Source organism: Lepus europaeus, chromosome 10, assembly GCF_033115175.1.
Source record: "Lepus europaeus isolate LE1 chromosome 10, mLepTim1.pri, whole genome shotgun sequence".
Taxonomy (NCBI): domain Eukaryota; kingdom Metazoa; phylum Chordata; class Mammalia; order Lagomorpha; family Leporidae; genus Lepus; species Lepus europaeus.
In genome coordinates, this window is record NC_084836.1 from 101,952,955 (window position 1) to 101,978,084 (window position 25,130).

A 25,130-nucleotide genomic window follows, 5' to 3' on the forward strand; every position below is an offset into this window, starting at 1 on the left:
TCAGCGCGGTACACCAGCCACAGCGCGCTGGCCGTGGTGGCCATTGGAGGGTGAACCAATGGAAAAGGAAGACCTTTCTTTCTGTCTCTCTCTCTCTCACTGTCCACTCTGCCTGTCAAAAAAAAAAAAAAAATCTAATTTCTAAAGGCTCTTACAAAACAGAGTATAGAATTTGAAGGTCAGCCTGCATGTGTAGCATTGATTCATTTCATGTTTATTAGAGCTGAAACAGATAATCAAAATTCCATTTATCACATATCTCCTTTTTCTTTTTAAGTGTTTTTCAGAATGGATGTTCATTTTGACACATGTTAATGTTCATTAGGTGAAAGCTCAGGTTCATGTGTTTAGTTGTGGATGGGTTTGCTCTGCTCAGTGATGTTGTACATTTACCCTGCTGTTTCCATTGTAAATCCTCTAGGAGGCTAACAGGATGGAATGTTGGAGTCACTTTTGGTTTTCCTTGGTTATTTTGGAAACCTTAGTGGGATCAAGAGATCTTGATCCACTCCGAAAAATATTTTCTTAGTTGTATGCCTCAAAACTTTTCCATTTTCTCAAAAATTAACATGTATATTGTGTCTTAATGTTTGCTCAGCTATACTTCTATGATTCTAACTTGAGCCTTTTCAGCAGAAAATTTTATTTGACATCAAAGTATCTTCCCTTCCTTCTGCTATAATTGTTGAGAAGCAATAGCTTAGCTTCAGCCAGACTTAGTGAGTCAAGGTGTCACTCAGGTAAAAGGAATTCAGAAAATCAAGACAGAATAATTACTAAGACAAAGAAAAGAGACTGAAGTGGTTTCTGAAGAGCAAAAACAAAATGAATAAATTACTCACTAACATCTTTGTTGAGTAATGATGGGTAAAGTAGGCTGAAGGGAATAATGTCACAGACTGAAAGTAATCATTTCACAGTTCCTACAAGCATTGTATTTCCTGTACTGAGAATGAGTGTCTGGGAAGCCTGACCTCTGTTTCAGTGGAATATGGAGACAGATTTCACATTGACAAGAAGCTTCCTGGGTGATTCATGTTCTTTTGCTTCTTGAGAAGGAACTCAGCCTCAAGCCTCCTCTCACATTCTAACTCAGGGCCTCTTAGACAGAGCCCCCCTGGTCTATGGTTCTTGGTCTCAGAAGAAAAATCCTAAAGCAGGCTACCTACATAAGATCCAAACTACTTGAGGATACAGGAGAAAATAGGCACCCAGTTTCTCCTGTACTATCACTCAATAATCAACACAGAAAACTTCTCTGACCCAATGAGGGGTGAGGGGATTCCCCATAACACTAAGCAAGCAATCAGTTCTGCAGTAGGCATCAGCTGTGTTCCCTCCAATACATTTCTGACACGGTATACCCAGAGATCGAGAGCTCCATCCCCAAGACTATATGCCACCCCTTCAGATACCGATTGCAACAGATGGCCTAGATTGTTTGTCCTATGATTCTGACCAACCAGCTATAAATCAGTGTCCCTCCACAACGCCCTTGGATTCAGTTAATTTGCTAGAGTGGCTCCTAGAACTCAGGAAAACACTTACTTACATTTGCCAGTTATTATGAGAAATGTTACAAAGGGTATCAATGAATACCAGGCAAAGAAATGGATAAAGCAGGGTATTTAGGAAGGGGCATGAAGCTTCTGTGCCCTCTCCAGGTATACCATCCTCTAGGAACCTCCACATGTTCAGCTCTCTGAAAACTCTTCAAACTCTGTCCTTGTAGGACTTCATTACATAGGCATGATTTATTAAATCATTGGCCAACTTAACCTCCAACCTCCCTCTCCATTCCCTGGAGGTTGGGGAGTGGGACTGAAAGTCTCAACCTTATTATCAAAGACCAAATATGCATTTTACAATATCACACCACTTGTTAGAATGTTGTTCAATTTGGCATCTGTTATGCATATGAAGTAGACTAGTCAATTCAGTGACAATAGCCAGATCAGTCTGTATATAGATATAGCTCAACATAGGAAAAAATTTTAGTGTTGTTAAATTATTCTGATGCTTATTTAAATGTTATAAAAGACTATTGCAATAGGGATTTAGGAGAGAGAAATTGTGCCCAATTCCAAATACAGCAAAGGCTACTGGAGATTTATAGCCAGAGAGTAAAGCGAGGGGGCCAGTGGATGAAAAACTACTAAGAGGAAACATTAAGGGTAGGGAGTTCTTGCTAAAAGCCCTCCAAAGGCTTATACTTCAAAGGTGGAGGATGATGAACTTGATTACGTGTTAAGAGGATTCTTGCAAAACTTAGTAGAATTTTTCCTAAACTGAACTCTGCACCCAAAGACTGGGGTCCAAACTCAAAGCCTAATTGAGAAGAGGACTCAAAAGAACTTACTAATATTTTTGGTCAGGGAAAGAGACTTTGTTAGCATCCACAAGCTTTCTTCTCTTCCTCCTCTACTTTCGCATCCTGCTGCCCCCCAACCGCCCCAGCTACAAGAGAGGTCTCCACTTCCCTCAGTCAGCCCGTTCCCTTATACTTCCCAGTGGCTCTCCTTATTGAAAACAGGATACCAGACTCTCAGGGCTCCAGATGCAGCATCTCAACGAGCAGATGTGTCTGTAACTCATTCTACTCTCGGTTTACTCCTCGATGAAAGGAGGGCCCACTCCACTTTGGGAAACGTGCATCCCATATGTGAAGAGCCATCCCTGACTGCTGCTGTGGCAGCATTTGCAGTATCTGCCCTGGGGGGAGATTTATCAGTAAAGAAGGAGCCAATGATTGTGCAAATGCATCACCCTCCCCTAGCAGGCACATTATTTTAAGAATTATTTTCAATTTGTATTTGTCTCATAAATACAACATTATGTGTATTTTTAGTCAATCTGATGATTGACAGTTTCGTCGTTGGAACACTGTGTATAAAGCTGGAGTTCTGGCCAACGCTGCCAGGCTAATCCTCCACCTTGTGGCACCGGCACACTGGGTTCTAGTCCTGGTTGGGGCGCCGGATTCTGTCCCGGTTGCTCCTCTTCCAGGCCAGCTCTCTGCTGTGGTCAGGAAGTGCAGTGGAGGATGGCCCAAGTGCTTGGGCCCTGCACCTGCATGGGAGACCAGGAGAAGCACCTGGCTCCTGGCTTCGGATCTGCGCAATGCACCGGCCACAGCGGCCATTGGAGGGTGAACCAACGGCAAAAAGGAAGACCTTTTTCTCTGTTTCTCTCTCTCACTGTCCACTCTGCCTGTCAAAAAAAAAAAAAAAAAAAAGTTGGAGTTCTAAAACCCAGGCTTGAGAAATAGAGTAAATACTTTTTGGTTTCTGTATTTCTACTATAGCAATTTGGACTGGACCAGGCCAGCAAACCAAGGAGTTTGTAGTTTTCTTCCTTTTCACATCAGGAAAAGGTGCCAACCTTCTTGTGTGCATCTGGAGTTAGGCAGATCTAGAATTGACTCCTTTCTTGTCATCACTACCTCTGTGGCTTTGTGCTTTGGGTTTCAGTTTCCTCACTGTGAAATGTAGCTTGTTAAATGTACATAAGGTACCTAGGGCAGAACCTAGCAAATGCTCAGTAAATAGAAGTTATTGTGATTCATGTCCCTGCCTTTGTCACTAAATAGCAATTTGAGTTGTCTTAGGGTGAAGAGAGCAGTACTATGGGAGAGGGTCAGAATTCTTACTCTTTCAGAGAGGGACAAACAGGGATCTCCCATCTACTCACTCATTCACCCAAATGCCTGCATCAGCCAGGGCTGGGCCAGGCTGAATCTAGGCTTAGAACCAATCCAGGTCTCCCATGTAGGTGACAAGAACCCAAGTACTTGATCCATCACTTGTTGCCTTCCGAAGTGCACATCAGTAAGAAGCTAGAAGTAGGAGTGGAGCCAGGATTCAGGCATACCAATGTGGGATGCAGGCATACCAATGTGGGATGCAGGCATCCCAAGCAATATCTTTTTTTTTCTTTTTTTTCTTTTTAACAGGCAGAGTGGATAGTGAGAGAGAGAGAGAGACAGAGAGAAAGGTCTTCCTTTGCTGTTGGTTCACCCTACAATGGCCGCCGCAGCCATTCAGATCACCGCGCTGATCCGAAGCCAGGAGCCAGGTACTTATCCTGGTCTCCCATGGGGTGCAGGGCCCAAGCACTTGGGCCATTCTCCACTGCACTCCCTGGCCACAGCAGAGAGCTGGCCTGGAAGAGGGGCAACCGGGACAGAATCCAGTGCCCCGACCAGGACTAGAACCTGGTGTGCAGGCGCCGCTAGGCGGAGGATTAGCCTGTTAAGCCACGGCGCCGGCCTTCAAGCAATATCTTAACTGCTATACCAAATGCCCACCCCTGATTCATGATTCTACTTGGGAAACCTCCCCTCATTCTGGGCCTCAGTTTCTATATTTGTAGAACCAAAGTGTATGGATCAAATCATACATCAAAATCACTGGGAGTTTATTAAAAATATTTTCCAGACCCCTCCCCTGGAGATTCAGATTGAGTGGAACTACGGCAGTATTTGGGGTTTATATTTCATAGGAGATCCTCTAAGAGGGTGGATGAATGAATACAGTAGAATATTAATTGACAATTGGAAAAACAACCTATCTATGTGATAAGATGGATAAAATAGCAAAAATATTATGTTGAGCAAAAGAGATCAGATAAAAATACTTCATTCAGTATGATTCCATTTCTATGAAGTACAAGAACATGCAAAACAGATCTGGTGTGAGGAGTCAGAATAAAGATTACTTTTGTGTGGTGAAAATATGTACCAGGAGAGAATCTGGCACCCCAACCGGAACTAGAACCCGGGGTGCCGGAGCTGCAGGCGGAGGATTAGCCTAGTGAGCCGCGGCGTCGACCTCAAATAAATAAATCTTTAAAAAAAGAATCTGTATAGGGAGTGCATGGAACAGCACAGAAAGGACTCACAGATATCAAGAAAGTGACATTTGGTTGACCAGACAATAGTGATGGTGACTTGGCCTAGGGTAGCTGTAAGCTTTTGGTTAGTGGTTCAGCCAAGATTCTGAACCTCTAGGACTTGGATTACCAAAGAAAGCAGCAGGTAATGACCTGAGATGTTGAATTCCTCATGCTCAGTGGGTCTTGTCTTCTCAATGTTTTTCCCATCAGTCATGGATGAGGCTGGATTAAAGGATCCCTCAGTGTGTTGGGCTCAGTACCTGAAGTGCAGTCTTCAGACCCCGTTCACAACGAAGCAGTCTTGAGAACTGAAAAATTTATGAGCAAGATTTCTCTAGGCCTTTTCCATCAGTGCTTCCTCCCCTCTGGGTGTCTCCTGCTTAGCCTCAGCAGAATCTGTTCTCCTGACACCATGCTCCAAATTCTCAGCACTTTCTTTCTTTGGTTCTTCCTCCCTTCTCCTTCTCAGAGCTCTGCTTTTAGGTGGGGAAATAGAACTAAGCCAATAACACTTATTGCTACCAATTTAATCATGTCTAAGATCATTTGCCTTATTACCTTTGTGGCCCATAAGACGTGCTGTGGAAACTGGCTAGTTAAGGGAAGATATTTGAGGCAGACTGTGATTTAAATCCTATTTTATAAGTTATTCTCACTCTTCCTCCCCATGTAACTTAGACCATCAGACTAGAAACATTATTACTCTTGGACCTCTGTAGCCTAGGTCTGCAGATAGAGGGATTTGGGGCAACATAATGTGGAACTGGCTTTTAGTAGGAACCTCAAGAGATAAGAATCCAGGCCAGTTATTCCAGTGTTTTGCAGCCCCCAGACAGAGGGCTTTATCTTGACTTGCAGAAGGCAAGATCCCAGAGGTAGGCCAGAGAACAGTGGTCCCAGAAGAGGCAGGCCTCAGGCAAGGATTTAGAGAAGGAGATGGGGACTGCCATGGTATTTTAGATAAAGTAAAAAAAAAAAAAAAAAAAAAAATTCATTGTAATTTGGAAACTATTAAGTCCAGAAGTGCATGATTTTGCCCTTATCTTGTTCTCTTTTCCACAACCCTGGTTGTAGAGAGGCATGATGGAGATCAAGTGTGTGCCCAGGACTGATAAGAGCTGATCCTGACTGATGCTGACAGAGCTGCATTTTCCTTCCCCCTCTCTCCTCCCTGCCTGGGCAAGCTGGAGCCCATTTAGGGATGAGCAACACTAGGTTACAAACCCTGGTTTTGCAGGTGGAGTGGACCATGCATTGTTCTGGTTTAAGAAAGTCACCTCATCCATTCAGAGAGAAACAGAGCTCTACCTTGGCTTGCTGTAAAGAAAATTAAATATCTAAGAGCTCTGAACCCCTAATCAGCATTTCAAATGATTATAGATTTGTCAGAGACACAGACCAGACCAGAGGAAAATTTACCACTTCCTTTTTTCTTTTTTATATTGTGAGAATATTTTTATATAGAGAACATTTCATGTAACCTCTACCCAGAATCATCCTTACTTGTTCCATGTTTGTTTCACCCTTATTATTTAAAAAAAAAAATTACAAATAAAGTTGAAGTTCCCCTTACCACCCAACTCCAGTCCCACAATTCTACTATCACACACCACATAATAAAATTTCCGTTAATGATAGAACATGTTTATGACAGTGGTCCCATAGGATGATAAAGAGCTGAAAAATTCCTATAGCCCTCTGACATAGTAGCCATTGTAATGCTGTAAGACTATGTGTTACTCAAGTGTCTGCGTGATGCTAGCATACAGTTATATACAGTATATAGTACTTGATCGTGAGAAGAAATGACTACTTCATTGATTTATATATGTACTTGTTTATACTTTTATTATTTAATACTCTTTCTCCTTACAAAAAAACGTTTACTGTAAAACAGTATGTCATCTTATATCAGCAGCTCTTTTTTTTTTTTTTTTTTTTTTTTTTTTTTACAGTCAGAGTCGACAGTGAGAGAGAGAGAGAGAAAGAAAGGTCTTTCTTGCTGTTGGTTCACCCTCCAATGGCCGCCGTGGCTGACGCGCTGCGGCCGGCGCACCGCGCTGATCCGATGGCAGGAGCCAGGTGCTTCTCCTGGTCTCCCATGGGGTGCAGGGCCCAAGGACCTGGAATCAGAAGCCAGAGGCAGGAATCAGACTTAAGTACTCCAGTGTAAGAGGCGGATATGTAAATCTGAGTCTTAACTTCTAGGCTAATTGCCCCACCCTCTTCTACCTGTTTTATTCTCTTCTTTAATTCTAAAATCTCATATATATATATATATATATATATATATATATATATATATATATCCCTCTCACCTAAATAGTCTCTTTTAGAAAACACTAATTTACTGATCTTCTAAGGATGCATTTTGGTTGCTTAAGAAAAGCTACAGGCCGGCGCCGTGGCTTAAGAGGCTAATCCTCCGCCTTGCGGTGCCGGCACACCGGGTTCTAGTCCTGGTTGGGGTGCCGGATTCTATCCTGGTTGCCCCTCTTCCAGGCCAGCTCTCTGCTATGGCCCGGTAGTGCAGTGGAGGATGGCCCAAGTGCTTGGGCCCTGCACCTGCATGGGAGACCAGGAGAAGCACCTGGCTCCTGGCTTCGGATCAGCACAATGTGCCGGCCACAGCGGCCATTGGAGGGTGAACCAACGGTAAAAAGGAAGACCTTTCTCTCTGTCTCTCTCTCTCTCACTATCCACTCTGCCTGTCAAAAAAAAAAAGGAAAAGAAAAGCTACAGTGGAGGCCAGCGCTGTGGCACACTGTAGCACAGCAGGTTAACGCCCTGGCCTGAAGTGCTGGCATCCCACATGGGTGATGGTTCTAGTCCTGGCTGCTTTACTTCCTATCCAGCTCTCTGCTATGGCCTGGGAAAGCAGTAGAAGATGGCCCAAGTCCTTGGGCCCCTGCACCCATGTGGGAGACCTGGAGGAAGCTCCTAGCTCCTGGTTTTGAATTGGCGCAGCTCTGGCCGCTGCGGCCAATTGGGGAGTGAACTGTCAGATGGAAGACTTCTCTTTCTCTTTCTCTTCCTGCCTCTCTTCTCTCTCTGTGTAACTCTTTCAAATAAATAAATAAATATTAAAAAAAAAAACTTCTATCAAAAAAAAAAAAATGCAGTGAAGAGGCAGGCATTGTGGCACAGTGGATTAAGCCACTGCTTGGGATGTTCTGCATCCTATATCGGAGTGCCAGTTTGAGTCCTGGTTCTTCTGCTTCTCTTCCAGCTTCCTGATAATGCACCTGGGAAGGCAATAGATGATGATGCAAGTACTTGGGTTCATGTCACCCACGTGGGAGACCCAGATGGAGTTCCTGGCTCCTGGCTTTGGCCTGGACCGGCCTTGGCTATTGCGGGCATTTGGGGAGTGAACCAGCAGATGACCGACTGATCAATCAATTGATCTATCTCTGTCTCTCCCTCTCTCTTTCTTTGTCACTTTGCCTTTAAAAGTTCCAACTAACATAACTGATTAAAATAAGATAGAAATCTCAATAATTGGCTTTGGCTAGGCACATCTGGCCGCCACTGGCCAGATGGCTATAAAAGAAAGCCACCCTCTAGGACAGGAAATTCGAGGAGACTGCTTATGGGGAAAGGTGGCAGGAGCTGAAGAAAGATATCTTCCTGCCTGCTGTAGAGAACCATGTGAGTCAGGAAGGATCCAGCAAGAGCTGTTCAAAGCCAAGTGTGCAGCTCTCCAGGAGCTGAAAACCAAAATTGGAAGGGGTTTGAGGAGATCAGAGAGGTCCTAGTTTAACAATAACTCACAAGACCATCCAAATCCCTGTAATGTTTAATCACTGCCTTTCTCAGCCCACTCAAGGCATTTATTTCACCATGTTTTAACTCCAGCACTTCTCCCCTCCTTTTCTGTTACTTGTCTTTCTTCCTTCTACCACTGAAAGCCATTAAAAGACAGGGAGTTTTTGTTATTAATCTATACTAGACATAGAGTAAATCAATTTAATTGAGAGAAACATTTCCCCAAGATTTTGTGCCAAGCAGGAGTGCTAGGCACTGGGTTGGGGGTAGAAGGGAAGAGGTGGTGTGGAGATGAATAAGGCACGGGCTCTGCCCTTGATGGATCCTCTGTCTAGAAGAGATAAACGAACAAATAATTGCAGTACAATGTGTTTAGGGAGAAAAGAATAATTAACTCCCTTGGAGGTGGGCCATCAGGAAAGGCTTCCCATAGTGTTCAAAAAATATTTGTTGGTTGATTGATTATTCCAGGACAAAATTAAGTAGATCAAACATATTACCACCCTCATGCTACCCCCAGAAATTATGTTTGCTCACAGACATCATTGACAAGCCTGAGTGAACGTTAATTAACAGGGTGCCTTCATCTAGCCTCCCACGCACAGTCTGGCAAGGCTCTTGCCCTGGATATAACATGAGCTGCCCAAGTAGTTGAAAGATATATGGTGGGGTGAGGTCCCCATGCAGCTGCTGAACATCTGTTGTAGAGAATCGGGGTTACTATAAAGAAGAGAGAATTCTTCTCTGGGCCCCTCCCCCTTAGAATGTGGGACAGCTATTTTGGCCAAGAAATTAAGTCTCATCAAAAATTGTTTGTTACCTTTCCCAGGTTTTGGTATTTCAGAAACAGTGGCTGATGAAGCAGAAGGTAATAGGGTTTGAGAGTGTTCCGGGGCAGAGAAGGATCCCCAGGTAAAAGAAAGATACACTACAAGAAAGCCCTGTTTTGGTGACAAAACCGTAGGTGCTCAGATAAAACTCTACCCTAAATTTGAAGTACAAAAGGAGAGTCCCACACATTTCCTAACCTTATTGTCACAAATTAGAAGTGACTATCCATCCAGGTTCTTTAAATCCTTTGAGTAAATGTCAAATAGCTCCAGTATTTTATTTCTATCATCTTTAATTTTTATTACAAAGTAATGTCACGCTTATTTTAAAAACACATACTGAACTACATAAAGCAAAAAGTACATTTCTCTACTTCACTCCCCATCTCTATTTCCACTCCCAAGGAGTAATCACCACTAAAATTTTAATATGTGTCCTTCTACACCTTTTTCTTGCATATGCATATACATTTTTATATTTGTTCACAAAAATGGCTTCACACTGTTTATATTCTTCATGTTGCTTCAATGTTAAGTTCTAAACCAGCACAAGACTAAAATGTGCCTTTTCCAGCACTTCCTCTGCTGTAGAATTGAACTATTTCCTGAACTGAAAAACAAATAAACAAACAAGCATATTCTGTGCTTATTTGCCTGTGATTCTGGATGAGCCCCATTTTGATTGTGGGTGTATAATTTGCAAAGAGGTATCTCCATTCCAGCTCTTAGAAGTTGAGTGGTTCTGGCCAGCGCCGTGGCTTAACAGGCTAATCCTCCGCCTTGCGGCGCTGGCACACCGGGTTCTAGTCCCAGTTGGGGTGCCGGATTCTATCCTGGTTGCCCCTCTTCCAGGCCAGCTCTCTGCTATGACCCGGGAAGGCAGTGGAGGATGGCCCAAGTGCTTGGGCCCTGCACCTGCATGGGAGACCAGGAGAAGCACCTGGCTCCTGGCTTCGGATCAGTGCGATGTGCCGGCCGCAGCGGCCATTGGAGGGTGAACCAACGGCAAAAAGGAAGACCTTTCTGTCTGTCTCTCTCTCTCTCACTGCCCACTCTGCCTGTCATAAAAAGAAAAAAAAAAAAAAAGAAGAAGAAGTTGAGTGGTTCTGAGCTTTTTAGGGGCCAGAGACCTCTTTGTGGATCAAGAAGAAAGCTATGCAACTTCTCCCCTGAAAATATTACAGATGTGCACGGTTTTGCAGACAATTTCTTTTAAAAAATTTTTTACTTTATTTATTTGAAAGAGTTACAGAGAGGTAAAGACAGAGAGAAAAAGAAGTCTTCTATCTGCTGTTTCACTCCCCAAATGACTGCAACAGCTGGAGCTGAGCTGATCTGAAGCCAGGAGCCAGGAGCCTCTTCCACATCTTCCACATAGGTGCAGGGGCCCAAGGTCTTGGGCCATCCTCCGCTGCTTTCCCAGGCACATTAGCAGGAAACTGGATCAGAAGTGGAGCACCCAGGACTTGAACCGGCGTCCATATGAGATGCTGGCACTGCAGGCTGGGGCTTTAACCTGCTGCACCACAGCACTGGCCCCTTGCCAACAATTTCAAGGTTAAGAATTCCTTCTTGGGGGCCGGCCCCTGGAACAGTGTTTTTTATGCTTACTACTTGGCCCCCACTCTTTCATTCAAAACTTAAAGTTAGGGAGACCTTCTCTTGTAGATCACTATTAAATAAAAATTATATGCGCCTAAGAGTTAGAAAATAGGGGCTGGCGCCTGAAGCACCGCCCTGGCCTGAAGCACTGGCATCCCATGTGGGCGCTGGTTCAAGACCCAGCTGTTCCTCTTCCAATCCAGCTCTCTGCTATGGCCTGGGAAAGCAGTAGAGGATGGCACAAATCCTTGGGCCCCTGCACCCACATGGGAGACCCAGAAGAAGCTCCTGGCTCCTGGCTTCGGATCGGTGCAGCTCCGGCCATTATGGCCAACTGGGGAGTCAACCAGTGGCTGGAAGACCCCTCACTCTGCCTCTCCTCTCTCTGTGTAACTCTTTCAAATAAATAAATAAATCTTTAAAAAAAAAAAAAGAAAGAAAAGAAAGTGGCAATTAAAAAAAAGAGTTAGAAAATATAAATTCTAGGACATAACTTCACTGAACATATGTAAATTATAATTAATATAGTTAACTAATATTTATACTAGGCACTTCACTGAATCCTGATCTTGTTTTGATTCCCAGAACACTGTCTAGTAGGTATTATTATAGGTAGTCTGTAACACTTTGTCTAGTAGGTAATTTCATAGATGAAGAAACAGGCTCAGTAGTTCAATGACTTGCCCTCTCATAGCGTCTGAGCAGCGACGCCACATCTGTCTGATTCCAGAGCCTGTGTTCTTGTAGCTGTACTGTCCTACCTCCTTAAACAAAGAACCTCATCTAAGTGATGAGAATAGCCCACACGAACAATATAGAACAATGATGTGCTAAACAATAGGGTATTAACTTTAAGACTTGGAGGAGATCTTTGTTCTGGCCTGGTGCTGAAAGAGGAAACGTGCTATTGCTGCCATTTGAACTGGGCCCTGGAGGAAGGAGGAGACGTAATGAGGGATAATTGAGAGAATGAACGAAGTTGGTGAAGTAAGAACAAAAGCAGAAAGATGGACTCAGTGTGAAACATTCCCTTGAGAGTAAAGACTTGGAAGATGAGGAAATGGAAAATATGAGATAACTTAAAGGGAACATAAAATAAAACTTGCTGAGTGATAGGATATAAAAACCAGAAGAAAAAAAAAAAGCAGTCAAAGATGGAGGCCAAGATTCTTTACTGGGGAAGATGGTCACTGGACAAAGAATACAACAGAGCTAGACCATATACCTGCTTACTTTATGCAGTCATCTATATGTTGCGAATGAGTGAAGCCAGGAAAGGAGCAGTTTAATTTGTTTTTATTTGAAAGGCAGAAGGGCAGAGACAGACAGAGATAAAAACAGACACAGGGAGATATCTCCCATCTACTGGTTCATTCCCCAAGTACGCACAGCAGCCAAGGCTGAACCAGGCTGAAGCACACAAGCATCTTTTTAAAAACAATTTTTTTAAGGGGCTGGCACTGTGGCGCAGCTGGTAAATGCCCTGGCCTGAAGCGTCAGCATCTCATATGGCGCTGGTTCAAGACCCGGCTGCTCCACTTCCAATCCAGCTCTCTGCTATGGCCTTGGAAAGCAGTAGAAGATGGCCTAGGTCCTTGGGCCCCTGCACCCCACATGGGAGACCCAGAAGAAGCTCCTGGCTCCTGGCTTTGGATTGGCGCAGCTCCAGCTGTTGCGGCCAATTGGAAGTGAACCAGTGGCTGGAAGACCTCTCTCTGCCTCTCCTCTCTCTGTATAACTCTGACTTTCAAATAAATAAACCTTTAAAAAAATAAAAAAATTTTAAAGATTTATTTATTTGAATCTGAATTACAGAGAAAGAGAGATCTTCCACCTGTTGGTTCACTCCCCAGATGGCCACAACAGCCAAGGCTGAGCTGAGCCAAGCCAAAGCCAGGACTCAGAACCTAGGAGCTTCATCAGGGTCTCCCACGGGGCTAACAAGGGCCTAAATACTTGGGCCATCTTCTACTGCTTTTCCTAGGCCATTAGCAGGAAGCTGCATTGGAATAAGAGTAACCAGGACTCGAACCAGCACTCATGCCAACATCACAGGCAGCAGCTTTATCAGCTGGGCCACAAGACCAGCCCCCAGCACACAAGCATCTTAACCACTAAGTTAAATGCTTGCTCACTCCTGCCATCAGTGTTTTTTGAAGGAAGAGTTCCCCTGCTAAATGAATGCAAACCACTGATCTAGCCCACTCCCTTTGTTTTACCAAGAAGCAAACTCAAGTTCAGAAAAAAAGAATGGGCTTTCCCAAAGTCATCCATTTTATTAATACTTGAGCCAAGACAAGAACCCATTGGTCCTGACTCCCAGCCCAGTGCTAGTTCCATCTACTCGCTAGGCTCTGAGAAAGAAATCTGGTGGCCAATTTATGATAGCAACTGCCCAGTGGTGAGAAGAACTGAAATCAGAAAATCTAGTATTAGGGCTAAGGATGGAGTTAAAAAAGACAGGACTGTCCCTTCCAACTTCAAGAAATTTGGAATGAAGGTGAGGACCAACTGTTGGGGTCCCCTCTTCCTACAGTTAACAGGCATGCAAGATACTTGTCTCAAGCCAACCTGAGGGCTTCGAGATACCGGCAAGAAACTGGCCAGGCTGCTGTAACAGGAGCCCTGTAGTAGTCAGGACCAGCATAAGCAAAGTGTCTGTTCTCTTCTGTTTGTAGAGTGGAGAGAACCTTGGAAAGCAGTCCCAGTCTTGTCTCAGAGAGAAAATGGAGAAAGGAGGGGTGAAGGGTGAGGATATTATACTGCTGAAGCTCTGAGCCAAACACAGGCATTCAAGGACAGAAACCCATCCTGAGATCTGTTTGCCTCCATCAAAAGTCAGCCAATAAATAAAGCATTCCGGTTAGCCTGTTGACAGGCCCACCCTCCTGACACAAACCACACCAGCACTGTTTCCCTCCAGGCATGGGAATCTGCCATATGAGACAACATATACACTTATCTGAAGAAGCCCTAATCCTTGCCTCGTTCTCAACAAGTCTTCACTTACCAGCCTTATTCTCTGAACCTTAGTAAAACCTTTGCCAGTGTGAGGCACAGCTAGGGGCCTTTCAGCAATGCTGCTCAGGCCTCAGGGCTTCTAGGGCCACTCACTTAAAAAAAAACAAACAAACATGGGGTTGGCATTGTGGTGTAGCAAGTAAAGCTTCCACCTGCAATGTTGGCATCCCATATGGGTGCCAGTTCATGTCCCAGCTGTTCCACTTCTGATCCAGCTCCCTGCTAATGGACCTGGGAAAGTCAGAGGAAGATGGTCCAAGCACTTGGGCCCCTGCAACCCATGTGGGAGTCCCAGAAGAAGCTCCTGGCTCGTGGCTTCAGCCTGGCGCAGCACTGGCTGTTGCAGTCATCTGAGGAGTGAACCAGCGGATGGAAGATCTCTCTGTCTCTCCTCCTTTGTATAACTCTTTCAAAATAAATAAATAAATCTTTAAAAAAGAAAGAAAGAAACTACAGAAATAGTCAATACCCCACCCTCTGGACAGCAGAGACCAATGCAATGCATTCCTTTTCTCTTTGCTTCAATCTCCCTCCCTTCTTTCTCTCTCTCCCAGTTTCTCCTTTGCTTTTTTCCTTCCTTTGTGAATTTCCCTTCCCTAAGCCTTGCTTTTCCTCTGCTGGGACTCTTGCGGAACACATCAGAACAACAGCCCAAAAAATACCAAGAAAGCAGGAAGGCATATCCTCTTTCTACTACACCAACCACTTTCTCTGTCCCACCCAGGCCTCTCAGGATGAATGTCACTCGCCTGCTCCAGGCCACCCTGCTGGTCTTCCTGTGCTTCCTCACTGCCTATAGCCACCTGGCACCTGAGGAGAAACCCACTGATGACCAGAGCCTGAAAAGCAACTCCTCCACGAACTTACTGGAATTCTCTTCGGTCTCCATTGTGGGTAAGTAGCCTGGCCTGTGGCCCAGCCTCTGGGCTCTGGCCCTTGAGAAGGGGCTGCAGGATATCAAGCCTGCTACCCAGGCTGCTACCAGGATCCATTGCCATGATCATGGTTTATTCCATGAAATAATTGTGGGGGAATAAATTGTTCCTTGACTTGTTTGGTTTGGGAAAGCCCTGCATATAACCAATCTAATATATAGCTTAGCATGTTAGAGGCTGAGAAAACCTGAAGTCAAGATGAACTTGGAATAACTTATCATTTCTGCAGTTTGAGGAACCACAGAACTCCTACCAATGATAACAAACTCTAGGAAATGCTTCCTCACTGCTGCGGAATAACCAAGTCTGGGATGAGCCAATCCTGTCTTGCCAGGCTTGAAAATGACTGCTCCAGGGAAAATATGAGGGGCATAAGAGCCTGGCCTTGGAGAAGTGGTTCACCTGATAATAAAAATACTGTATGCAAGGCACTGTGAGGTATTATTTTTACTCATATCTCACAGTTGAGGAAACTGAGGCTTAGGAAAATTAACTAGCACAAAATCACACAGGTCTTAATTGGCAGAGCCAAAATTCAAACCCAGATGCTTAACTCTAGAACCTAAACTCAAAAGTAGTATCCTTTACTGCCTTGCCTCTCACTAGTAAAAGAGAATATCCTAGACATTTTGGGATTAAAAGCTGGGATCAGCTTTGATGTTCTAGACGTTTGACATTATAAACAAACCTCACTGTCCTCAAAACAATCCTGCAAGGTAGGTGTTACAGACCACATGCAGATTAGCAAACTGAGTAACAAGGAGGTTAAGCAGGTTACCTAAGGCCACACAAATGTTTTCTGGCAGCATCAGGATTCAAATCAGGTCTGCCTGGCTCCCAGTTGTGAGAAATGCAAAGTAGGAATACAGGAAACACTGGGGCATGAAGTATAAAAAATCCTGAGTTCATTTTCAGGGTATCCCAATTTTTTGTACCTGACGACCGAAAACTATAGGGGAACTTGGGGCGACTCTGAGTAGCCCAGGGCTAACCAGCTCAAGGGACAAGGCCCCTCAGGGACACCACAGGCAGACCCCAGGACCTCCTTGGATTTGCCTTCCTTCACATTGCACTCTCAAGCTCCGGCTCCAGGTCAGCAGCCGGGCTAACGAGAACCTGCTAGCGTGAGCCCCAAAATGTGATTCAGTTAGTCAGCTCCCTTCTTCCCTCCCCTGCCCTGAGACTTCCAGGAGTCTCCTCTGCTCCTCCCACTTTGCTGCAATTCAGGGCCTCCACAAACATCTGGTTTGTTCCTTCTGTCTCACTTTGAAGCGCTGAACAAGAAATCCAAAAGCATCAGCATAAAAGAAGCGGAGAAGAAGAAGAGATCTTCCAAGGTAGGCACGGGAGTTCTCTGTGGGGTCGTGTTGAAGAGGGCAGGACTCGGAAGCTCTGGCTGGGAATGAGAGGCAGGTCCACAGAAAGCCTAGGGGGCTGAAGTTCACCAGCATGGCTTACCTGCCGAAAAGCAGCTTCCCAGGCTAGCCAGGCACCTGCCTGACATTTCACAATCACTCTTCCTTTGGGTGAATGCGATGTTTCCCAAACTCCAGGCATTTCAGAACCACTTTCACAATTTTTGCCATTGTCTACTCTTCACCTATTTATTTAAAATAAAAATTTAAAAAAATATGTAACTACGATAGAAAGCCAATATGACTTACTATAAATAGAAACTATAAAAATAAGTGAAAATAAAACGTTAGTGAATTCCAGCTGAATAGTATTGCCTGACAAAGGCTCTAAATCTGAGCCCTGCTCTCTGTGTCAAAAGGCAAATTAGAGTAAATGTCAGAGAAGCATTAAGGAAATAGTGGCACCAAAGCGAACATTTTGTTTGTTTTGTTTGTTTTGTTTTGTTTTTGACAGGCAGAGTGGATAGTGAGAGAGCGAGAGACAGAGAGAAAGGTCTTCCTTTTTACCATTGGTTCACCCTCCAATGGCCGCTGTGGCCGGCGCATCGTGCTTATCCAAAGCCAGGAGCCAGGTGCTTCTCCTGGTCTCCCATGTGGGTGCAGGGCCCAAGGACTTGGGCCATCCTCCACTGCCTTCCCCGGCCATAGCAGAGAGCTGACCTGGAAGAGGGGCAACCGGGACAGAATCCGGCGTCCCAACCGGGACTAGAACCCAGTGTGCCGGCGCCACAAGGCGGAGGATTAGCCTGTTAAGCCACAGCGCCAGCCCAAAGCGAACATTTTGTGTTGAGAGAGATTCAAATAACAATTCTTCCAGCACATAAAATAATCATCTGACTTCACGCACCACCTTAAGCCACATCACGGTAATGTAGCGTCCCACACTTTAGGAAACACTGCAGATGAAAGCAGTGTTGAAACGTATGCATTATTCCTGCTTTAGTGGACCTCAGTTTGTCGGATCAGCTGTGGCCAGAGCAGTGAGTATGGGACTAGGTACTGGGAAGTAGGATCTGATCTCGAGGCAGTCCTGCTCTTCTCTGGGCTTGTTTAGCTGGCTCTAAAGTGACTGATAGTTAAGAAAAGGAAGATACTTTTAAAAGTTCATGGAAAAGTGGAATTAAAAGTATGAGTTTATTCTGGTAACAAAAATATTTCTCGTATGTGGAAAATACATATTATGAAAAATCAATGTATGGATTTCAAAATTGTCTTTGTACTAAAATAAGCATTTAATTCCTTTTTTCCATAAACTTTTTGTAGCTCTCTTGTATAGTGACAAATATATCTGCATGCTACACATTGGGAATATAGCAGTGAACAAGAGAGAGATCCCTGCTTTCTTTATTCTTGTGGAGAAGCAGGTGAACAGTAAGTAAATCAATAAATAAAGTAAAATAAATTCTGATCATAAAGGTTGTCAAGAAATCAAATTGTGGTAATGAGGGAGATGGAAGGAAAGGCTTCTCTAAAGAAGATTTTGAAAACTAAAGTTTAGTAATCTACAGCATTAATGTCTAATAGAAATATGTGAGCCACCATTTTTATTTTCTAGTAGCCACTTTTTTTTTTTTTTTTTTGGACGGGCAGAGTGGACAGTAAGAGAGAGAGAGAGAGACAGAGAGAAAGGTTTTCCTTTGCCGTTGGTTCACCCCACAATGGCCGCTGTGGCTGGCACACCGTGCTGATCCGAAGCCAGGAGCCAGGTGCTTCTCCTGGTCTCCCATGCAGGTGCAGGGCCCAAGCACTTGGGCCATCCTCCACTGCACTCCCTGGCCACAGCAGAGAGCTGGCCTGGAAGAGGGGCAACCGGGACAGAATCCGGTGCCCCGACCAGGACTAGAATCCAGGGTGCCGGCGCTGCAGGCAGAGGATTAGCCTAGTGAGCTGCGGCCCCGGCCAAGTAGCCACATTTTTTAAAAGTAAAAATAGTGCAATTAAGTTTAGTGTTTTACTTAACCCAATATATCCCAAAAATTAACATTTCAACATGTAATCAATTTTAAAGTTATTGAAATCTTAATTTTGGGGGGCTAAGTCTTTGAGATATGCTAACTGATACAGCAGATCTCAATTTCAATGCTAAATTGTCCACAGAGTGAAATGCAGTCCTCACCAAATAATAAATTGGTGTTTAGTGGGGGAAAGGTTTTTACACTGCCTCAATTTTAAACTTAAACCAAAATCAAAATTAAAAACTAAAAACTCAGTCCCTCAGTTTCACTAGACACATTTCAAGTCCTCAGCAGCCTCCTGGGACTTGTAGCTCTTCACGGGGGACACCCAGCAAAGAATGTCCCCAGGCCAGGGACAAAAGTCCTGCAGCACGGAGAGGCCAGTGGGGCAGCACAGCAAAGACGAGTGGGAGGGGCGGGCAGCGGCCAAGGCACAGCTCTCTAAGGCCCAACAAGTTTATGCTCTAAGTACAGCTGGCGTGGGACGCGATCACAGGGCCCAGACAAGGTCCCTTTGGTGCACTGCAGAGTGCACTGTTAGGGGCCAGAGGTGACCTGGCCCAGGGCGGCGGCGGCGGAGGGGAACTGGGTAAGACTACAGCAGGGAGTGAGGCTCCAACAGAAGCAGGAGTACAGAGATAACAGCAGTTAAAAGCTGTGGGGCTGAGTGGGGGCTTCCAGGGAGAGAAAAGGGCCAAACCAGAGCCAAGTAAACTTGGATGACGATCAGGAAGGGGACACTCGACTCGGGGAGGGGGAGGGGAGCAGGGACTTGCTGAGGTGCCCTATGGGCCAGCGCCGGTGGCCGTGGCCGGTGGGCAGCCGGCCGGGCATGTCCGGGGGAGAAGAGGCCAGGTGGGCGGGCATGGCCGTTTCAGGCAGCCCCGGCATTTCTCCTGCAGAAGAAAGCTTCGAATAAGAAGGTGGCGCGGCCCCGGCCCCAGCTGCCTGCGCCCTGCGTGGCCACCCGCAACAGCTGCAAGCCGCCGGCGCCCGTCTGCTGCGACCCGTGCGCCTCCTGCCAGTGCCGCTTCTTCCGCAGCGTCTGCACCTGCCGCGTGCTCAACCCCAACTGCTGAGCAGGCACCTCCCGGGCGCGGCCGGGGTGGGGGTCCGGGGTGGGGCTTGCGGGCGGGGCGCTTCTCTAGCGGGGGGCGGCTTTTCTAGCAGGTGTGGCTTTATGGGCGGGGCGAGGGCGGGGCTACTGGAAGTTGGGGCGGAGCTTTCAGGAGGCAGACTACAAGGAGACCTTACTTGGCTGCAGTCGAAATACAGTATATGTGAGCTACTCGAAGGTGTGGTGGTTTTTCTAAAGGACCCGAAAGCGCTTGGTCTTTTCTCTGACCTCCCTTCAACGCAAAGTCCCGCGGACTGCGCACACGCTACCCCCCAGAGGCTCGGGGAACCTGATCCTTCAGCAGTCGTGATCCGGCTGCTGGAGACGATGCTGCCCACTGCGTTTAAGCTTGGGAACATCCGAGACTGCCCTTAACACGAGGGGATACAGACCAGCCAAGCAGAAAACACCGTTAGGGAGTCGCCTCTCAGCTTTTCACCCCTTCCTCATTCTCAGGAGCTCCCCTCACCACCACCACATCACCCCCAGAAACAGGAACTACAACTCCATGTGCAATCTCACTGCGCTACAAGGCTGGGCAGTTTTGCCGATAGACAGGCAGCTGGTTGTGTCTGCACGTTTGCTGTGAGTCCTTAGAGCCACAAAGCTCTGGGCTGAGCCATCTTGAGCCTTAGAAGGTGTTGCTCAGGCCCATTCTATCCTCTCTGCCAGGGGTTGGGTCCTCGGAAGAGTTTCTCCCACCTCAGGCTAAATGAACACTAAGCATTGCAGTTTGGCTGTCAAGAAGGGAGTAGATTCAGAGATCCTTTCTCACTCCCCGCTCCACGTGTGCCAGCCAGTAAGGAGGCAGTGGGCCCGGACTTGGTGAGTAGGCAGCAACTATGGTACTGAAGTATCAGAGGCCTGTTGACAAAAATGTCCCAAGCTGTTCCCTGAAATTGCATCCTTAGAGACTCCAGCCTGTGAATAGCTGAGGTGCAGAGCCATATCCTTGGAAGGACCTATGAGAGGGGGAGTACAAGGGATACTGCTTTGGGGAGTGAGGGGGCAGAGGTGGGAGCAGCCTGTGAGGAAGAGCTAGCTGGGGTGGGAGGGTCACGTTAGAAACTCCCAGCACCTTAGAAGAGGCTTCATCTACCTGCTCTGCTTGGCTCCGGGCGTCTCCAGCAGTAGGGGGAAAGCTGAGAAGACGCCACCTGTCAGCACCCACCAGCAGCTGAGGCTCTTCTGTAAGAAGTCACTGTGTGGAAGGAGGAGTTAGGAAATACAACCAGTGGTGGTCCCAGAAGATAACAAGAGAGGCCCATGCCGAGAAAGGTTCTAGGGAGGCTTTGGGACAGAAAACTGGGGAGCAGTTACAACGCCCTGGTAACAACTTTTTCCTTGGAGTTGAGGGCAGTGGGGCTCAGGATCTAGCACAGGTGGGGGTCACCTCCCTTGACCCACTTTTCCACTTTCAGTCTGTTGCCTTTTAAATCTTTTTTTTTTTTTTTTTGACAGGCAGAGTGGACAGTGAGAGAGAGAGAGAGACAGAGAGAAAGGTCTTCCTTTTGCCGTTGGTTCACCCTCCAATGGCTGCTGCGGCCGGCACACCGCGCTGATCCGAAGCCAGGAGCCAGGTGCTTCTCCTGGTCTCCCATGGGGTGCAGGGCCCAAGCACTTGGGCCATCCTCCACTGCCTTTCTGGGCCATAGCAGAGAGCTGGCCTGGAAGAGGGGCAACTGGAACAGAATCCTGCACCCCGACTGGGACTAGAACCCAGTGTGCCAGCGCCGCAGGCAGAGGATTAGCCTATTGAGCTGCGGCGCTGGCCTTAAATCTTTTATTTTTATTTTTAAAAATTTATTTATTTTATTCAAAAGGCAGAATTAGAGAAATCTACTATCCGCAGGTTCACTTCCCAGATGGCTGCAAAGGCGAGGGCTGGGCAATCCAGAGCCAAGAGCCAGGAGCTTCATCCGGGTCTCCCACACAGGTGCAGGGCCCCAAGCACTGGGGCCATCCTCTGCTGCTTCCCAGGCTGTTATCAGGGAGGTGGATCGGAAGTGAAGCAGCCAGGACTCGAACCTGCACCCACATGGGATGCCGGCACCACAGGCAGAGGCTTAACCTACTTCACCACAGCGCTGGCCCCCTTTTAAATCCTTTAAAAATTCCTCCTTTCCAAGGACCTTGCTCCCAACTGGAGACCCAGATTGTTCCTGTAGTGACACAGCTAGAATGAGACAAACGCCTCTATCCAGCCAGACCCCGACTGGAATGGAGTAGCACCCACCCAGAGCACAGGAAGAGAACATGAGTGCCCTAGGCTGAACTGTCAACACAGTTCTCTGCACTGGAAAAATCTTTGTGTCTCTTTGGGCTTCCATTTATTTGTCTATAAAATGAGAAACAATCATTCCTGTTGTTATTGTTATAAATGCAAGGTAGTGTTGTTTCTCTGTACCTTAACATAACACCATGCACACGGAAAAGCTGCCAGTTGCTTGCTTTGTTTTCTGTCAGTTAGGCTGCAAGCCCACAGGGCAAGAACTTTTTGTCCCTTGTACCACAGCTGCTACTGAGTCAGTGTCATCAGTGATAAGAATGTTGGGAACATATGGCAGCCACTACTCCTGTGTTTTCCAGAGCTGTTCCCAGGCACCATCTGGTCCCCAGGGGTGAGTGGGGATGCAAAGACTCGGTCCGTTACTAAAAAAGCCACTTGGTTGCTGGGCCTAGGCCACCATGGGAAAAAAAACCATTCACTCATTCAGCAAATATGTATTGAGCACCTACTATATGTCAAGTGCTATATGCATAATGTAGTGAAAAAGAGCTCAGTATGGATACTCTACCAACAAGTGTGTGGTCCAGTGAGCCGTGAGCCTTGGCCCTTGTAGAGGTTTGACCTATCGTCAGCATATGTAGTCTGTTCCCTCAGACTCGGTTCTTGCTTCTGTTGACTCAGAGCCCTGGTTAGGTAACTGCCTGCCCAAGTTCCCCTTTAGAACCTGAGATTCCTCCACCTTTTCAAAATTCCTTAAGTCTTACAGGCCTGAGAGCCTGGTTCTGGGCCTCTGCAAACCTCCATCTAGTCTGTTGACCAGAACTGAAACTCAGGTTGTGGCTCAGTTACGGTTCCACCATTATGAGAATCTGAGGCAACATTATTCTCATTCTCTCTCTTTCACACATACACACAGTGAATTCTGTCTTAGAAAGACTTGATCTTTACCTTTGTGGCTATTAATTCAGATCATTTTTTCTTATAGGGCATAACTTTCATAAGGTGACCTTACACAAATTACTTGTTTTTTAATTGTTTAATTTCCATTTTATTTGAAAGGCCGGGTGATAGATAGAGATCTTCCATCACTGGTTCATTCCCCAAATGCCCCTAACAGCCAAGACTGGACCAGGCTGAAGCCAGGAGCCTGGGACACCATCCTGGTCTCTTGAGGCTGGTGGCAGTTCCCCAAGTACAGGAGCCAGCATCTGCTGCCTCACAGGGTGCACATTAACAGAAAACCGGCTCGGAAGCAGAGCAGCTGGCACTCTGATATTGGGTGCGGGCACTCAAACAGTGACCTAAGCTGCTGCACCAGATGCCTGCCCGAGTCACATCTGATGCCACCATTTCCCGTTTTACTTAGTGAGAAGTAAATCAGAGTATTTTGGCAGCAAACAACAGAAAACAACTTTGTCTAGCTTAAGCCGGAGAGTGTGGGCTGTTAGTTGGCTAAAGAGGTTTGGAGACCTCAAAGGAAAACGACACAACAGACCTTAGGAAGATCTTGAGAGGCATTAGAGGAGCCAAGTCGCAGAAACCAATGGACAATGTCTTCAGGAGAAGACCAAGGGCTAAGTCAGCTCTAGTCTCTTCAGTCCTTCCATTGGATCATTCAGAAATCAAATTTCCTAGAAAGCAGTAGAGGATGGCCCAAGTGCTTGGGCCCCTGCCAAGCATGTGGGAGACCCAGAAGCAGCTCCTGGCTCCTGGCTTTGGCCTAGTTCAGCGCTGGCCATTGCAGCCACTTGAAGAGTGAGCCAGCGCATGGACGATCTCTCTCTCTCCCTCTCTGTAACTCTTTCAAATAAATATTTTTTAAAAAATCAAATTCCCTAGAGTTGATTGGCCCAAGGCGATTCATCTTGATTGACAGTCCCACAAATTCCCTTTGTAAAAGTGGGTAATTCTGAGAGAAAATCAACAATACAATTGTTGAGGGGCAAAATCCACAACTGGCCACTAAGAGGGAGCTAGGTTCTGGACTGGCTCTGAGGATGCATCCAGTTCTGGATTATTTTTGTTTGCTTGTTTGCAAGGCAATGAGACAGATAGATGGAGAGAAATCTTCCATTCACTGGTTCACTCCCCAAACGCCACAACAGCCAAGGCTGGACCAGGATGAAGCCAGGAGCCCAGGACTCAACCCAGGTCTCCCAGGGTGTCAGGGGCTGCCTCCAGGATGTGCATTAGCAAGAAGTTAGATTAGAAGTGGAGAAGCGGGCCGGCGCTTCGGCTCAATAGGCTAATCCTCCGCCTGCGGCGCCGGCACACCGGGTTCTAGTCCCGGTTGGGGCACTGGATTCTGTCCCGGTTGCCCCTCTTCCAGGCCAGCTCTCTGCTGTGGCCCAGGAGTGCAGTGGAGGATGGCCCACGTCCTTGGGCCCTGCACCCCATGGGAGACCAGGAGAAGCACCTGGCTCCTGGCTTTGGATCATCACAGTGGGCCAGCCACAGCGGCCATTGTGGGGTGAACCAACGGCAAAAGGAAGACCTTTCTCTCTGTCTCTCTCTCTCACTGTCCATTCTGCCTGTCAAAAAAAAAGAGAGAGAAAAAAAAAAAAAAGTGGAGAAGCTGGAACTCAAACCAGGCACTCTGCTATGGGATGTGGGTGTCAAGAGGAGACTTCATTGCTGAGCCACATGACCACCCCCAGTCCTGGATTTCTACAAAAGAATTCAAAGCAATGATTTTCAAGTTTTATTTTATTTATGTATCTTTAGAGGGTTTCTAAATTTGAAATCTGTGTTCTTTTTGAAGTTTTATTTGTATTTGAAAGGCAGAGTGACAGCAAATTGACCTTCCATCCACTGGTCCACTCCCCAAATGCCTGCAACTGCCAGGGCTGGTCTAGGTCCAAACAGGAGCCCAAACTTTAATCCAGGTCTCCCATGTGGGTGACAGGAACCCAAGTACTTGAGCCATCACCCTCTGCCTCCCAGGGTGTGCATTAGCAGAAGTTGGGTCAGAAATACAGTATTCAAGAAGCCATGAGAGCAGGCACAGATAAGGTCACGAGAGGTAGCCTTTCCTCAGTTGAAATCCTCAGGGGGAAGCTTGTTATATGTTACAGAAACTTGGGTGGGAAAACTCCCTTTGTTCAGACACCAGAGACAGTGGAGGCTCGAAGCAGTTTATTAATGCCAGTGGGCTCAATGGGAATCATTTCCTGAGAACTGAGCAGCAATCCCAAGTTTCTTAGATTATTTATAGGTTTGTCAGCATCATACCTTAGCTGTTACAGCACTGGTGAGTTTAAATTGCAGGCTGCATGACTTAGGACCACACTTCCAATGGTCGGTGGGTCTGGTATGTTTGTAAAAGAGATACCGGGGTAGATTTATTAGGACAGATTTCTGACTG

The 25,130-nt window shown here is 46.3% G+C and overlaps 1 protein-coding gene across 1 annotated transcript in view; it reads left to right on the forward strand.

The window, feature by feature from the left end:
* ASIP (agouti signaling protein) overlaps positions 1-19,498 on the forward strand; it is a 188,462-nt gene extending 168,964 nt beyond the window's left edge. The window contains exons 4-6 of the mRNA XM_062202343.1: positions 14,839-15,008; positions 16,322-16,386; positions 19,322-19,498. Of these exons, the coding sequence (XP_062058327.1) occupies positions 14,849-15,008; positions 16,322-16,386; positions 19,322-19,498 (402 nt within the window). The 5' untranslated portion in view covers positions 14,839-14,848. The remainder of the gene's footprint in view (positions 1-14,838; positions 15,009-16,321; positions 16,387-19,321) is intronic.
* The last annotated feature ends 5,632 nt before the right edge of the window (positions 19,499-25,130 follow it).